We start from the raw sequence: 17,741 nt of genomic DNA on the forward strand, positions 1-17,741 counted from the left end.
ATGGCTGTGTTTCTTGACCTTGCACACAGAAGGCTCTTCAAAGAATTCAAAATGACAGCGCAATTGCTTGCTGTGTGTTCTCAATCTGTACAGTGACCTCTTAAGTACAATGCAGTACCCAGATTCCCCTCCCTCTCTGCGCTTCGCCATTCCTGCCTTAGGGTAGCAGCAGACCTTGGCACCTGAAATTTCAGTGGTGCCCTGTGTGGTGCGAAAATTCAGCTCCCCCTGCCTGTCTCACTCTACTGTAAGCATATTTGAGGTGTCCCTTATGGCGCCCGGAGTCTCTGCGCCCACCATGACTGTACTGGCCTCTGCTCAGGGCCTAGCTAGGCCTGTATGAAGATGGAGATGCTTGAATAACTCTCTGGCTCCTATCCAAATTTGCAAATAGCTGTTTGGCATCCCCGCATGCCTAGTGATGTATGGAAGTGAGAGCCAGACTATAAAGAAAGCTGATTGCCGAAGAATTCATGCTTTTTGAATTATGATGCTGGAGGAGACTCTTGAGAGTCCCATGGACGGCAAGAAGAGCAAACCTATCCATTCTGAAGGAAATCAGCCCTGAGTGCTCACTGGAAGGACAGATCCTGAAGCTGAGGCTCCAATACTTTGGCCACCTCATGAGAAGAGAAGACTCCCTGGAAAAGACCCTGATGTTGGGAAAGATGGAGGGCACAAGGAGAAGGGAACGAAAGAGGACAAGATGGTTGGACAGTGTTCTCGAAGCTACCAGCATGAGTTTGACCAAACTGCGGGAGGCAGTGGAAGACAGGAGTGCCTGGCGTGCTCTGGTCTATGGGATCACAAAGAGTCGGACACGACTAAACGACTAAACAACAACATCCCCTCATGCCATTTTACCTGAAAAAAACACATCCACCCAAGCTGCTATTTTCACTGTGAGGAAAACCTATACATGAGCACATTTCCCCTAAGTGAACAAATAGCAGCTGGTAGAGGGGGTTATTGTGGGGAAATGGTACAGAACAAAAGAGCCCCCCCACACACCTACCCTCCCCATGCCATCAGACCACCGAAGTGTCCCTATTTTCCAGGGATAGTCCCGGATTTACAGAAGCTGTCCAGGTTTCTGATTTGATCCCAGAATGTCCCACTTTTCATTAGGATGTCCCTATTTTCGTTAGAGAAATGTTGGAGGATATGTGTAACAACAACAACAACAATAATAACTTATACCCCTCCTATCTAATGAATGATAGAATAAACAAACAAACAAAATACCAAGCAAATTGGGCTATCAATGAATTCAGGGATCAGAACTGAAACATTTAAGTATAGTCCAGAGGTCTCTTTCTGATCTGGTTTTTCCTTCTAGGTTTTCCTTTTTTAGAGATGCATTTCTTTCAGTCCCAGGTGAAGCCCTAAAAAAAATGAGAGGAGAATCTTGTTCTTTTAATAGCTAGTTTCTTGTGAAACACTCTACTAAACATATTGTGGAGGAATGTAAAGACAAGAATTTAGTCATCAAAGTGATTTCTCTTTAAACCCATACAATAATTTTACCTGAAATAATCTTTGAAGGCTAACACATAAATGCCAATCTGTTAAAACAGAATATACAACACAGATAAAGAAACTTTCTGCCCTTTATAATTTTTATAAAACCACCTAAAATAGCATCTTTTAAAACAGAGATGAAAATTGACACACGTGCTTCAGTTACCATCTTTTTTAAAATTCAAGATTTTGCAGATATTTGGAAAACTTCTGGAAAGGCCTGTCATCTATTCTCATTTTTATCCAAACGTTGCTGTTCTTCTTTCAATGTTTGATGAGGAAATTACCTGCTGCAAGCAAATCTTTGACAATCAAATAGAAAAAGTGGGTAACAGACTTTGGCATTCTAATTTATTATTTCATGTTATTTACTTATTTACAGAGACATTAATTTTATTTTCTCCTTGGTGACTAGCTATTGTGTTGTCAAGAATAACCTCATTACTTTGTGTTTTAGTACAAACTGAAGGGGGAGGGGACACACTGAAAAAGTTTGTTTCTATGAATAGATTTCCAACTTATACAACTCTTGTCTGGCATGTATATGGTAGGCACAGTGTCTGGAGGCAATTAGAATGCCCATAAGAGTCTTTCCAATAATGTGATTTTAGGTTGTGATGAATTGGGTAGCCCTCTTTCCATTGGGGTAAGTTTCAATAGGTTTCAGGATAGTGAGAAATGCTGGTGAACAGATTCCCCCCCCCTTCCTAACCCTATTTTTCCTAACCCCTTTCCTATTTTGTTTTTACCATTGTATTTGTGTTGCCAGGACTGGCCCACCCATCTGTTTGGTGAGTCTACTGCCTTAGGCAGTAGAATCCACAGGGGCAGCCAATCCTGATGTAGATCTTTCTTTCCCTCCTTGTTCCTGATGTAGATCTTCCCCTTCTTCCTTGGTGGGGAGGGGAGCAGCATTTTGGGGCCCCAGTATCTTGGGTCAACCCCAATCTTTGCATCCCCCATGGTGGCCATGGCAGCAGAAGAACTCTTCTGAACATCTACAAAGTCATTCCAGGGACATCTCAGGGGGAGAGATATGCCAACAGCCCAGAGCTCAGGCATTTAAAAAATTACATTTATTTGTTTATTTTTTAAAAAACCTGAGTAGAAGTAAAAGAAATGTTAAAAGAGAAACAGAGAATGTTCCCTTTTTCTTTTTCTTTCCAGTTGTAATTGAGAATTTTCAAAAGCAAGCGGCTGGCTCAGAGCTTGGCTTGGGAGCCTTGCGTATACCACCTAGGAATAAGTGATATAAATGTAAACAAACCTTTATCCCAGGGGTGCCCAAACTTTTTTCAAAGAGGGCCAGATTTGATGAAGTGAGCATTCTTGAGGGCCAATCAAAGTTGTTGAGTTTTTTTTTTAGGATTGAAGTTTTACCCTAGGAGGTAAACTGCCACAGGGGCCAGATTGAACTGACTGGATTAGGCCCCCAAAGCAGACTTTGGACATGCCTGCTTTATCAAAAGTCTGCAGGACTCGATTCTCATTGACAGAGCAACTCTAGCCCTGGAGCATCAGTTTCTTTATCAAGTCTGTGATGTAATACAGTGGTACCTCGGGTTAAGTACTTAATTCGTTCCGGAGGTCCGTTCTTAACCTGAAACTGTTCTTAACCTGAAGCACCACTTTAGCTAATGGGGCCTCCCGCTGCTGCCACTGCGCCGCCATAGCAGAATTTCAGTTCTCATCCTGAAGCAAAGTTCTTAACCCGAGGTACTATTTCTGGGTTAGCGGAGTCTGTAACCTAAAGCATATGTAACCCGAGGTACCACTGTATAGGCTTGTGAACTCACACAGCCGTCTGTGATGTTTAAGTGACTTCATCACTTCACCAGTCTTACAGCATTTATGGAAGGCGTGGAGAAGTTGCAGCCTTCTGGTGTTCTTGGGCTGCAGCTCATATTATGCCTGACCATTACCATACATTTCAACAAGCATGTATGGTATTCTTTATCATAGCACAGGATTCTTAAAAGAGTAGTTCTTCAACGTTTACCGTATTTCTCCGAGTATAAGTCTAGGTTATTTTTTGTTATTTATTTATGTTTTGCTAAAAACTTAGGGTCGTCTTATACACAGATAGTGGAGAGGTGGGGCATGTGATTGGTGGCTGCCACAAGCAGGATATTGTCCGTGGCATTTTGGCGGGTGATTGGTGGGTGCTGCAAGGTCCACTCCTATTGGGTGCTGTGGCAATTGGGCGGGTGATTGGTGGTTGCTTTCAGCGAGCTTGCAGGTGATTGGTGGCTTCGCTGATGTGCGTGCGATTGGCTGCTGCGTTCCTGCAGGTGAGTTATTTTCGGCCACAAAAACGCTTAACAATTGGGCAATCTCTCCCCATTTTCTGTATTTGGAGTCCCCAAAAAGAGGGGGCATTGTATACATGGGGGTGTCTTATACAGGGAAAAGTACAGCAATAGCATGTATTCAGAAGTAAGGCTCGCTTATTCCCATTGGGAATTTTAATTCTGCGTCAATCTGCTTAGAATTTGCAAACTAGAACCTGTTTCAGTGGGAGATTTTTCGATTCAGCTCCAATGGGATCATTCTTGAGTTTTATTGCAGGTTTTACTTATGGTGTATTGACAGTCCATCATCATAACAGTTTCTGTTTATTTAAGTTAAGGGATGGAGGCAATGCACTTCATAAAAACATGCCAGTGACTGCAGGCAATTTAAAATGGTCTCAGGAGTTACGAGAGAGACTGCTGAAGCACAGAACACATTTTAGGCGCATCAATCATCTGTAAGTATTGCTATAAAAATTGTACAATAGGGCTTAAACCACTTCCCAAAGCACCTTCCACTGTGTACTTAGAAATGACATTGAGGAGGAGGAAATCCTTTTTCTCTCTCTAGGATTCTGCAGACAGAGGAAACCAATTTTGTCTTCCAAAAATGTGAGAAAATGTTGGAATTATTGGATAAACACGATGAGGAAATTCATACCACATGGGCACAAGATTTAAGCCACCTTTGTGAAGCACATCTCGGTCAACCAATTCTCAGATACAATGACTGTGGATTGTTTGAAGTAAACTTTAATGAAAAGGTAAAGTAGACAACTTGTTCTTTACTGTTGTTGTTTAGTCATTTAGTTGTGTCCGACTCTTCGTGACCCCATGGACCAGAGCACGCCAGGCACTCCTGTCTTCCACTGCCTCCCGCAGTTTGGTCAAATTCATGCTGGTAGCTTCGAGAACACTGTCCAACCATCTTGTCCTCTGTCGTCCCCTTCTCCTTGTGCCCTCCATCTTTCCCAACATCAGGGTCTTTTCCAGGGAGTCTTCTCTTCTCATGAGGTGGCCAAAGTATTGGAGCCTCAGCTTCACGATCTGTCCTTCCAGTGAGCACTCAGGGCTGATTTCCTTCAGAATGGATAGGTTTGATCTTCTTGCAGTCCATGGGACTCTCAAGAGTCTCCTCCAGCACCATAATTCAGAAGCATCAATTCTTCAGTGATCAGCCTTCTTTATGGTCCAGCTCTCACTTCTATACATCACTACTGGGAAAACCATAGCTTTTACCATACGGACCTTTGTCGATTAAACCAGTGGTGGGGAACCTTTCTGAGGTGGAAGGTTGCAATTCCATTTTGAGGAGCTGCGTGCATGTTGTGGGTGGGGCCAGAGGCAAAAGTGGGTGGAGCAACAGATTTTACCTTTGTACAGCAGGATGCATCCAAACCACGCAAAAGCCATAATTTTCTACCCATGTACCCCTCTCCATCCTATACCCCAGAAAGCAAAATATATCATCGCAGTTCAATAACACATCCCAACCATCAAAAACACTTAAAGAAGTGCAAATCCAGGGCTAATGAGGGGCATTACAAAGGCCAGATGGAGAGGCGTGGAAGACTGCATTTGGCATCAACTCACACCAGGGTGTTGGGACACGGGTGGCGCTGTGGGTTAAACCACAGAGCCTAGGACTTGCCAATCAGAAGGTTGGCTGTTCGAATCCCCGCAATGGGGTGAGCTCCCGTTGCTCGGTCCCTGCTCCTGCCAACCTAGCAGTTTGAAAGCATGTCAAAGTACAAGTAGATAAATAGGTACTGCTCCGGCGGGAAGGTAAACGGCGATTCCATGCGCTGCTCTGGTTCGCCAGCAGCGGCTTAGTCATGCTGGCCACCTGACCCAGAAGCTGTACACCGGCTCCCTCGGCCAATACAGCGAGATGAGTGCCGCAACCCCAGAGTCGGTCACGACTGGACCTAATGGTCAGGGGTTCCTTTACCTTTACCTTTACCTTTACCACACTAGGGTGAATCATTTTTCAGTCATTATGAACTTTCATTATGGGCTTCAGGGGACAGGCAGGAAGACTGGGGACATCAGGGAATGATGATCAGGGCTTTTTTTCAGCCTGAACTCAGTTCCGGCATCTCTCAGGTGGGCACCAATTAACAGTGAATTCTGGCACCTCTTTTTCTAGAAAAATAGCATTGATGATTATAACAACCTTCAGTCTGGTGAGGAGCCTCAGAATTATTTGCACTCATGAGTCGGAGCCCTTTCCTGGGCCCATAGGAAATATTGGTGCATGTTTGTTGGCCATTACTCCCCTACTTCCTGTTGCTTATATTCTCCAGCAAGGGTTACGAGGTTCCTGCAACCATCAGCAATGGCTGGAGTCTTGCCTTTACACAAGTTAGACTAAAAAAAACCACCAAAAACCAAAAAGAAAACAACAGCAATCCAACATCGCTAGTAATACAGTTATGCTTATACAGTGGTACCTCGGGTTAAGAACTTAATTCGTTCTGGAGGTCTGTTCTTAACCTGAAGCACCACTTTAGCTAATGGGGCCTCCTGCTGCTGCTGCGCTGCCGCTGCATGATTTCTGTTCTCATCCTGAAGCAAAGTTCTTAACCCGAGGTAATATTTCTGGGTTAGTGGAGTATGTAACCTGAAGTGTATGTAACCTGAAGCGTATGTAACCTGAGGTACCACTGTAGAGCACCTGGAGGATCTGTCTGGCATCTGAACTAAAATGTCCAATGGTACACCTGGAAGGAAGTTGCACGAGTGCCCTTGAAGCGAGGTAGTTTTGAAGAAGCTTCTGGCAACATGACAAAACCATTTACATCTTCTCCTGCAGCTCTCTGCCGTCCTCAGGGAAGTGAAATACCTTGAGGCTTTAAAACACCCTGATATACCTGAGGTTGCCATGCAATTGTATTCCAAGAGAGAAACCCTTTACAAGGTAAATAGAAGCGATTCCGTATGAAAGATGTGTGCGAATATAAAGAAATGGAAGAAAATTGACATAACTGCAGTAATCTGTTTGAGTCTTCAACTATCTAAACCAAAAGCAAAGAGTGCACAACTATTTTTTCCTAATTATTTTGTCAGCTGGATGGTTGTTATATTGTAGTTTGTAGTTAATCTTGTATTTCAGTCTTACTGCACGCATATGTGTTCCTTTGAATACAAAGGGCCCTCTTCTCTGTTGAATTAGTTGGCGGTCCTATTGACAGCAAAATAGCAGTGTTCAAATTACAAAGGGGGCGGGAGGACCGAACACTTCAACTACATTTAGGGTCTCCACACTTTCCTTTTCTCTAAAGGTACTGGAGAAAAGAACGTGGGGGTGGGGGGAGGCCCCTTTATTCCTCTCTCATTCCTCCTATAAAAGCACTGGTAGGAAAATGGGCTTCTCAGACCAAGAATTCACAGAAGGCGGGAGAGCTTGCAGATGTCTTAATGGACTGTGGGATTCTTTGTGAAGCCAATGCCCATCACAAACTCAAATTTTATCCAGTAGGGGTGTGTTCTGAATAGCAGCTTCCTCCAGTGCTGAGAATGCAATCTGGCGATGAACTGGAAGTAAAGACACCAATGAGAACTTGCTCCTTGTGCTTGTGTGGACAAAAAAGACCAAAACCATCTACAGGATTGGCTCAGTGATGCATGTAGAACAGTGTTTTCCAAACCTGGGTCTCCAGCTGTTTTTGGACTACAGCTCCCATCATCCCTAGCTAGCAAGACCAGTTGTCAGGGATGATGGGAATTGTAGTCCAAAAACAGCTGGAGACCCAAGTTTGGGAAACACTGATGTAGAACATGAGAGAGGTAAAGGTCCACATCCCAGCAGGAGGAGGAAACGGAGGCACAACCAATCCTTGGAACACCTATCACTGCTGCTGCATCTTCTCCTCTTCTGCACAGTTGCAACCTGCTTACTTGTCCTCTCTAAGCAAGTGGGCACTGGCCTGAAGGAGGCCAAGCAGTATCTTCCACTTGCTTTGAGCCCATTCCCAGGGCACCTGTGTGGATTGGGCCTAAGGAGACAGGGCAGTAGAATGGGCAACAGTGACAGCAGCAAGGATGAAGAGGAGAGCCCACTCAAGGGGGGAGAACTTGCTGAGGGGCCTACCAGAACATGGAGTAGGGACTGACAGCGTTGGGTGGGGGATTGGTGTGAAAATTCTTGGCATCCCCTGTAGAGCTCAGGTGACTGGGCTCAGTACATCCCAATGTGGTTACACTAAATTGGTACATTTCTCCTCCTGCCTCCTGCTTCTAGAAGAGCCTGGGACATGGTGTTGTAATGATGGGCTAGCTATTTGATTGGCCACTTGAAATGGGTGTAGGTTGACCTGTTTCTAAGCACCATGTACTCACACAACAATGGAAATAAACAGTCCAGTTGAGAGATCGTATCTTCTTTGCTACCCAGTACTTACAAAAATAAATAAATACATCAAGGTCACATGAAATCAGGGGAAGGGTTAAAATAATGGTGGCCTTTTCGGGAGGGCTGTCTGAGACGGCTCAGTCAGTAAAGCATGAGACTCTTAATCTCAAGGTCATGAGCTCAAGCCCCAAGTTGGGCAAAAGATGTCTACATTGCAGAAGATTGGACTAGATCAGGCTACCTCAACCTTGGCCCTCCAGATGTTTTTGGCCTACAACTCCCATGATCCCTAGCTAGCAGGACCAGTGGTCAGGGATGATGGGAACTGTAGTCTCAAAATATCTGGAGGGCTGAGGTTGAGGAAGCCTGGACTAGATGACTCGCGTGGTCCCTTCCAACTCTACGGTCATAATGATTCTATAATCTATAACTCCATGCTTGGGGCCAAACTAACTTTAAACATGCAAGTCAGCATGGAGACCATACCTCCCTCTCCCTCCCTCTCTCTCTCTCTCTCTCTGTGTGTGTGTGTGTTTAAAAAATCATATTAAAGATTTCCCTCTTAGAAAGCATTTGTCCAATGTTTGGGTTTTGTTTTGTTTTTTGCTTTCTTCAATGCTTTCCCCCGGTGAAATCCATTCTTTACCAATAAATTGCAGCAAACATCCATCAACAGAAAAACCTGATTAACTTTTTCTCCAGTTCAGCTGTTAATCATGGGATTCCCCGGGGGAAAGTAGCTGGACAAGTGTGGATAAGCCCCTTGTCTCATACAGCTCTGTTCCTTCCATTGGAAGGAATGGATCAGTCTTCACATGCAAGGGATCTGCGTATACTTCTGATGGTAGAGAGATCTCTAGATTATGATGAATGATTCACTCTAAGTCTCCATTAAATCACCATTGAATAATAGACACTATTACTATTATTATTATTTCCCCTTCAGTACATTGGAAATTTAAATTTAATCACCAGGCAATATAACCAGTTGCAGAGGACAATTCTGCCTGAGGAAGCAGAGCTCATAGCAAATGAGATTGGGAGAATCGACCAACAGTTAAAGCCTGCTTTCGACACACTGACCTGGCGAAATGAGAGACTGTGGGACTATATCGAAGAAACCAGGGAACTCGTTGAAAACGTAGGCAGCAGGCTCCAGAAAGCCAAGGAGAATGTGGGGTTGATCCAGAACCTGCTGCATAGACTGAGTGAAACTTCGTTCCTTGTGCGGAAAACTGGTGTCACTTGTCCACTGCTGTGCCTTGATAACAATGAAAGAATGTGCCAGTTATATGGATCAGTGCAAGAGATGAGCACCAGGATCCACCAATTGGTTCAGGTAATATGTAATTTATTGCCCCCCCCAACCCTCCAGAAAATTCCCAGAAAATTTTATTTATATTGTGGAAAACAATTAGACCACCTTGTTTTTAACTTTTGACTTTGATTGATAATTTTAATGTCTATTTTATTTAAACTGCTTAGAGAATGAATGAATTTATTATTAATACGGTCACAGACCAGCATCAAAAACTGCTTAGAGGGTTTTTTATGATTAAGTGATATACAAATTCTGTTAAACATAAATAAATGAACTCTCTGGAGGGCCACAGGTTTCCCATTCCTGCCCTAGACTGAAGTATGCAGATCAGAGAGTTTGTTTACTTAGCATGGTGTGAAGGGTGTTAAAATCCTGCCAGGAAGTTTGTTGTGTGTCCTTGGAGAAGTCACAGTTTCTCAGCCTAGCCTAGCTTGCAGGGCTGCTTAAATGAGTTTAAATGAAGGTATTACAACAGTCTGAGTGGACATATAGTTGTAAACATCTCTGTGATCCTCAGATAAATGGCGGTATAGAATTTTAATTAAAAATAAATTATATATAAAATAAAATAAGTATATTGGATTCCCATTCCTTTCCCCTCTTTCTCATCTGGTTTACCCTCCTGTGATCACATATTAGGGCTTTCATGTTAGCAGCGATGGCCAAACTTGGCCCTCCAGCTGTTTTGGAACTACAATTCCCATCATCCCTGAACACTGGTCCTGTTAGCTAGGGATGATGGGAGTTGTTGTCCCAAAACAGCTGGAGGGCCAGGTTTGGTCATCACTGATGTTAGGATGAGATGTGCTCACCAAATCACAGAGACAGAGGTGCTGCTGGAAACAAGGAAAATGAGAGATGTACAGCTTGCATAGCCTCTGTAGCTCTCAGACTTCCTGCGTTGGTGTTGTCCTTTATTTTAGAGCATTGTTCAATGGACACTTGAGTGATCAGGCGGGCAATTATGTTGTAAATAGCGGGGACCTTTTCCTCCTTGAAAGAAAGAAAAAAAGGAAACGGCAAAAATAGTTGTCTTTCACTTTTGAAGAAGTAAATTAATTGGAATAGGGGAAATTCTGTGTTGTGGAGTTCAATTTTAAATTCTGCTGCTCATTTTCGGGCAAATTGCTTTCTCCAGGAGAATCAGAACTTGCTTCAGGCAGATCCTCTTTCTGATGAATGGAAAGCCTACATTGTATACATAGACCACATGATTTCAGATGGACTGTTTCAAGCTATCAAGTGTTCTCTTCAGTATCTGGTTGAAAACACCGAGACAACCTCAAAACCTGCTCCCTTATTTGAAGCGCAGCTCATCCTTAACGACAATGAAATGACTTTTAAGCCTTCTTTGGAGCACACTGTCGACGGCAATTTTTCTGACATCGTGGAGGGCCTAATCCAGAACATTTACCTGATTGCATCAAATATAAACAGAGTTGCCAAGCATCTTGGACATAACACTTATCAGGTATAATCACCAATGTATCTACTATCTTTTTCTTTAACCACTGAGTATTTTAAACAGCCATTTCAACTAAGGTTATATTGTCCATCCAATTGACTGAATGATAGTCTTTGGCTTTGTTCTACCTTTGATGTTCTACCTGTGATGCTATGGTTTGGCCAATATGACACCGCTGGCATCCATTACAAATAAAAGAAAATGGTAAACTCTGTTTTGGGAGACACCCAGCAAAGTGGGTTGTACTAATGGTAATGTGTGTTTGAATCAAACATGATGTGACTATAAGCAAGATTTTGAAAAAAATGTGCTCGCAGCCAACCTTATCTCTTTGCTCACAAAAAGCAGCTGGGACCACATCTCAGGGCAATGGGTTTTAACCCTTTTCAACCACCCTTTTCTCGCTCAAAATTGCTCCTCCCCTTGAAGTAGCTTCAGGTGGGGAAAAAGTTAAAGTCCCCCTGCTATATGGTTCCAGTCTGAATTGGGGATCCCCCACAGCTTCTTTTTGTAAACAAAGAGGCATGGGCGATTCAAAACCATGCCTAAAATTGTCTAGTTTTATTATTTGGGGTAGGGGTGGGAACCTAGACAACAATACCTAAAGGCTCTCAGTGGCCTCTGATAACAGGGCCCAAAAGGCTGAGGGTAGCAGTTCAGCAACAACTCAGATCTAGAGAACACCGTGTTGGCTACCCCTGGTCTAAATGATGATGTAGACAAGTTATCCAACAACAGCTAAAGGGCATATAGTTTGGAGGCATGTAGGCTCTTTTGCTGGTTATGCTGAACACATGTAGGAGGTAAGGCCAAAGTCAAATGGGAACAATTCCATTTCCTTACCTATGCATGCTCATAATAGCTGAAGAAGTTTGGAATATTTTTCAGACTTAAAAAGCGTGTGTGTGTGTATTTGTGAACACATCCAGACACACTAATTAGTCTTGCATTTATTGAAAGCCTTCCACTCACATCTCATTGGTATATACCTTAGGGGCAGGGCATCATTTTCTCTCCATTGGATTTTAGCTCTCTCTTTTTTGCCACTTAGAAACAGCTTGCCATGGCAACAGCATTTTGGATTATGTGAGTAGTCACATCTGAAATTGCACGCCAAAGGATTCTTGGGGCTGAGAGCCTAGACTGGAATCTTAAAAGAGAATTGCAGTGTGACCTCTGACACTTGTTTCGTAATGTAATTATTTGTGTGCAATCCTATGTGTGTCCCCTCAGAAGTAAGCCCCATTGAGTTAAGTGGGACTTATTTCTGGGTGAGTATAGGAATGCAGCCTGAGGCATATTTCAGCTTAGTGTAAAGTAAAAGGCAAAGGTAAATGACCCCTGGACGGTTAAGTCCAGTCAAATGGGGTGTGGCGCTCATCTTACTTCAGACCGAGGGAGCCGGCATTTGCCCACAGACAGCTTTCTGGTTCATGTGGCCAGCAGGACTAAACTGCTTCTGGCACAACAGGACACTGTGATGGAAGCCAGAGTATGTGTTTGTAAACCATGAGATTAGTTTACAGTCGTACCTCGGGTTACATACGCTTCAGGTTACACACCCAGAAATAGTGCTTCAGGTTAAGAACTTTGCTTCAGGATATGAACAGAAATCGTGCTCCGGCGGCGCGGCGGCAGCAGGAGGCCCCATTAGCTAAAGTGGTGCTTCAGGTTAAGAACAGTTTCAGGTTAAGTACAGACCTCCGGAACGAATTAAGTACTTAACTCAGGTACCACTGTATATACTTGCAGTTGTCCTGGGGCCTTGCTGCAGTCTCTCTCTCTCTCTCTCTCTCTCTCTCTCTCTCTCTCTCTCTCTCTTTCTCTCTCTCTCTCTCTTTCTCTCTCTCTCTTTCTCTCTCAAAAACCATTGAACCAACTCTCTCTGGTTTTATTTTCACATTTAGGATGATGTGGAGCAGATGGATACACTGGATAAAATGCACCGGGAAATCATGACCAGGGTGCACTCGGTCATTGTTAATGTTCAGGAATATCAAAGCTACTTTAGGAAATACAGCCACTTATGGATGGATGATAAAGCCAAATTTATGAAGCAGTTCCTTGTCTATGGACGATTTCTCCGTGCTGAAGAGCTGGAATTATATGCAGACTATGAACTTCGGAAATGCTCCCCACAGTTAAATCACTTTAAACAACAGGTACTTTGTCATTTTAAAATGTCTTTTCATCTGCCTCTGTTAGTTGTGTTCCATTAAGCTATTTACACGATTTTGCTCTCCTAATTAAAACACCAGAATTTTAATCACATCTTTGTTCTTTAAGATCAGCGTTTATGAAGCCCTGCATGAAGAAGTAAGCAAGTTTGAAAACCAGAAGATTTTTAATGGCTGGTTTCAGGTGGATATTAAGCCTTTTAAGATAGCTGTGATGAATGTTATTAAAAAATGGAGCTGGATGTTTCAGGAGCATCTGCTCAACTACGTAGCCCAAAGGTAAGCCATCTTTGATGTCTTTTAAAAAGGCTTTTGAATTCTACATCTTTTGAAATGGGGGTGGAACTGTGCTCGCTTCGTGAAATATTGAGTAGGGGAGAAACAAGGCCATGGAGCATCACCAAAGCCAAACAAGAACCACCATAAAGAGTTTGATCCCAGCAAAGCAGAATTGCAGATGATATTGTACAAAGGACTTGCTCTGCTGAATGGTCCTTAAATACGTCCTTTTGTGGGTTAATTGCATTGAAGAAGAAGCAGGGGTCTGCTGCTGGCACCAGCCTTGACGTTGTGCAGCTTCCCTGGCCACACCTCTGATGTGGAGTGTGGATGTCTGCAGGAGGCAAGGATATATACACACAGACTTCCATATGAGCCAGAACCCCAATTATGGAGTGATGTATGGAAATGAGAGCTGGACCATAAAGAAGGCTGATAGCCAAAGAATTGATGCTTTTGAATTATGGTGCTGGAGGAGACTCTTGAGAGTCCCATGGACTGCAAGAAGATCAAACCTATCCATTCTGAAGGAAATCAGCCCTGAGTGCTCACTGGAAGGACAGATCCTGAAGCTGAGGCTCCAATACTTTGGCCACCTCATGAGAAGAGAAGACTCCCTGGAAAAGACCCTGATGTTGGGAAAGATGGAGGACAGGATGGTTGGACAGTGTTCTCGAAGCTACCAGCATGAGTTTGACCAAACTGTGGGAGGCAGTGGAAGACAGAAGTGCCTGGCGTGCTCTGGTCCATGGGGTCACAAAGAGTTGGACACGACTCTTTCCAGGCCTATACTCCACACACACCCCATGCCACAGTGTCTCTGCCCAGGCAACACCTCCTGCCAGCCCTGCTCTGTTCCTTCTTTGAGTATTTTTGCTTGGCTAGCATGTACTCTAGAGTTGTGATAGTGCTTCTTATTTGCCTGGAGGATGGGGAGTGTGTGTGGAGGGGTGTAGAACAGCTGAATAGACGTGTGCACATGGGTCTGGAAAGGTCCTTAAAAGTATAATGAAGTTCTGTGAAAGCAGCAAACTCAGTACGCGTTAGTTGCTGACATCATAACCTTGTTCTAGCATTACAGAATTAGCCAAGTTCATCCATGAAACGGAAAAAGGTTTAGCTAAGAAAGTGAATGAAGGAGATTACGCGCTTCTGGTTGAAATAATGGGACACCTCATGGCTATCCGCAACCGACAATCCATTGAGGATATTTTCAAGCCTCTGAAATCGACGGCTGAATTGCTGCGAAGCTATGGGCAACAGCTACCAGAGCAGATTTACACAGAACTTAAGGTAAAAATTCAACTGCTGTTGTATCTGCTGAGTTTCAACAACAACAATTTAGTTATACCCCGCCCATCTGGCTGAGTTTCCCCCAGCCACTCTGGGCGGCTTCCAATCGAGTGTTAAAAACAATACAGCATTAAAATTAAAAACTTCCCTAAACAGGGCTGCCTTCAGATGTCTTTTAAAGATAAGATAGCTGCTTATTTCCTTCACATCTGAAGGGAGGGTGTTCCACAGGGCGGGTGCCACTACTGAGAAGGCCCTCTGTCTGGTTCCCTGTAACCTGCCTTCTCACAATGAGGGAACCGCCAGAAGGCCCTCTGCGCTGGATCTCAGTGTCCGGGCTAAACGATGGGGGTGGAGAATTATTATTATTATTATTATTATTATTATTATTATTATTATTATCATTATCATTATCATTATCATCATCATCAATTAAATTTTTATACCACCCTATACCCCCAGGTCTCAGGGCATTTACAACACAAAATCACAATATAAAACCACAAAATACATAATATTTAGAAATTATAATAAAAATAAGTTTCATAATGTTTGCTGCTTACAGAGGTCTTCTCAACATGTTAGGGCCCAGTGAGATCAGAGGCAAGAAGTGAACTTAAGGAGAACCCTGCCGGATCGGACGAAATGCTCACCTGGTCCTAGCAATCTGTTCTCCCAGTGACCAACTAGATGCCCACAAGCAGAGAATGAACTAAAATAGGCCCCCTCTTTTTCACGATACCTGGTATTCTGAGGCATCCCCCCTCTGATACTCGGAGGTGTAACAAAGCCATGGTCATGACTAAGGGGCTCTAATAGTCACATCTTCCATGAATTTGTCTCCTACCCATGTAAGGCCATCCAAGTTGGAAGACCTTCACTGCATCTTTCATTGCGTGAATAAGTGCTTCCTTTTATTCTCCCTGAATCTGCAAACACGCCAGGCAGTGGGGAGCTTGGCGCAGTGAGGATGTGGCTAAAGGAGCATTTGTCTTTGCTGTGCTGATCTCCACATTGCCTGCCTGCCCTTGGTAACCAACAGCAATGCGTAGCATTCAGAAGCCAGGTATGCAATGCGACCCTGCCTGTGAAGCCCTGCCAATCACTAACATCTAATACTTCTTGTTGTTGTTTAGTGGTTTAGTTGTGTCCAACTCTTCGTGAACCCATTGACCAGAGCACGCCAGGCCCTCCTGTCTTCCACTGCCTCCCGCTGTTTGGTCAAACTCATGCTGGCAGCTTCGAGAACACTGTCCAACCATCTCATCCTCTGTCGTCCCCTTCTCCTTGTGCCCTCCATCTTTCTCAACATCAGGGTCTTTTCCAGGGACTCTTCTCTTCTCATGAGGTGGCCAAAGTATTGGAGCCTCAGCTTCAGGATCTGTCCTTCCAATGAGCACTTAGGGCTGATTTCCTTAAGAATGGATGGGTTTGATCTTCTTGCAGTCCATGGGACTCTCAAGAGTCTCCTCCAGCACCATAATTCAAAAACATCAATTCTTAGGTGATCAGCCTTCTTTATGGTCCAGCTCTCACTTCCATACATTACGACTGGGAAAACCATAGCTTTAACTATAGGGACCTTTGTTGGCAAGGTGATGTCTCTACTTTTTAAGATGCTGTCTAGGTTTGTCATTGCTTTTCTCCCAAGAAGCAGGTGTCTCTTAATTTCGTGGCTGCTGTCACCATCTGCAGTGATCATGGAGCCCAAGAAAGTAAAATCTCTCACTGCCTCCATTTCTTCCCCTTCTATTTGCCAGGAGGTGATGGGACCAGTGGTCATGATCTTCGTTTTTTTGATGTTGAGCTTCAGACCATATTTTGCACTCTCCTCTTTCACCCTCATTAAAAGGTTCTTTAATTCCTCCTCATTTTCTGCCATCAAGGTTGTGTCATCTGCATATCTGAGGTTGTTGATATTTCTTCCAGCAATCTTAATTCCGGCTAGGGATTCATCCAGCCCAGCCTTTCGCTTACATCTAATACTATCTACTGTTATATATAACAATGGCTACTGCCCTATGTTTAGAATCAACCCTAGAAAGCAGCCCTGAGTCAGTTCTGAAACCAGGGCCATCTCACAAGGTGAGTCATTGCTGAAAACACAGGTTCTTATAGGATGCAAAAATTGTCATCCATTCACTAGGCCTGAGAATTTAATATACATAAGCAATCTACTGACAAGGAATCCATAAATGAGGGCACAAAGACATTCCTGCCTATAAATTGCACCTTAAAGACAATATTTCCATAGTAAAAAAGCAACAACATGTTTTCAATGAAGTACTTAAAATAAATGAGAATTTAGAACAGAAAAAATAAGCCAATCAAGCTGACACGCTTCCAAGTTTCATACCAAGCATGAAATATTTTCATTTCTTGGGAAATGACACAACGCAAAAAAAGAAGTCCAGCAGATTTATGCATAGAACTAGATATTTATGAAAAGGTGGGCTGAGTAATACTGCAACAGTTTGGGGTTTTTTTTACTAACCTTTCCTTTGGAATTAAAGTTTTAAAACAAAGTTGATGTCAATATCTTATTTGATACAGTGGTACCTCAGGTTAAGAACTGAATTCGTTCTGGAGGGTCCGTTCTTAACCTGAAACTGTTCTTAACCTGAGGTACCACTTTAGTTAATGGGGCTTCCCGTTGCCGCCACGGCATGATTTCTGTTCTCATCCTGAAGCAAAGTTTTTAACCCGAGGTACTACTTCCGGGTGAGCGGAGTCTGTAACCGGAAGCCTCTGTAACCCAAGGTACCACTGTATTTTATTTTTTTATTGCTTCTCCTTAACTCCATCTATCTATTTACCCCCTTTTTAAAAAATCTCTCCTAGGGGTTTTACCTGTTTACAGATTTCGTTTCTCAGACTTCTAGTACCTAACACTCCAATTCATCCTTGTTATAACATTCCCAGTAGTTCTGCATTTTACCTCTGATTCTAAACCTGTAAGAAGTATGACTCTGCACTCATCCCCACTCCTCTTTATCCCATGATTACTTTCATTTGTACTAGATTCAGGTAGGTAGCCATG

The 17,741-nt window shown here is 43.4% G+C and overlaps 1 protein-coding gene and 1 long non-coding RNA gene across 2 annotated transcripts in view; one reads left to right on the top strand and one right to left on the bottom strand.

Annotated features, from left to right (window-relative positions):
* Positions 1–1,301: 1,301 nt before the first annotated feature.
* On the bottom strand, positions 1,302–2,910 carry LOC309525600. Its single transcript, XR_014216449.1, has 3 exons — positions 2,789–2,910; positions 1,688–1,823; positions 1,302–1,385 (listed from the first exon to the last, which is right to left on the bottom strand). It is a non-coding gene; the product is annotated as an uncharacterized lncRNA (long non-coding RNA).
* Positions 2,911–3,382: 472 nt separating this feature from the next.
* Positions 3,383–17,741, top strand: part of LOC309525014 (dynein axonemal heavy chain 11-like) — a 227,395-nt gene continuing 213,036 nt past the window's right edge. The window contains exons 1-9 of the mRNA XM_082210341.1: positions 3,383–3,812; positions 4,146–4,270; positions 4,384–4,576; positions 6,628–6,732; positions 9,113–9,505; positions 10,626–10,958; positions 12,860–13,114; positions 13,239–13,408; positions 14,482–14,701. Of these exons, the coding sequence (XP_082066467.1) occupies positions 3,780–3,812; positions 4,146–4,270; positions 4,384–4,576; positions 6,628–6,732; positions 9,113–9,505; positions 10,626–10,958; positions 12,860–13,114; positions 13,239–13,408; positions 14,482–14,701 (1,827 nt within the window). The 5' untranslated portion in view covers positions 3,383–3,779. The remainder of the gene's footprint in view (positions 3,813–4,145; positions 4,271–4,383; positions 4,577–6,627; positions 6,733–9,112; positions 9,506–10,625; positions 10,959–12,859; positions 13,115–13,238; positions 13,409–14,481; positions 14,702–17,741) is intronic.

Source organism: Podarcis vaucheri, assembly GCF_965113315.1.
Source record: "Podarcis vaucheri genome assembly, chromosome: 1".
Classification (NCBI taxonomy): domain Eukaryota; kingdom Metazoa; phylum Chordata; class Lepidosauria; order Squamata; family Lacertidae; genus Podarcis; species Podarcis vaucheri.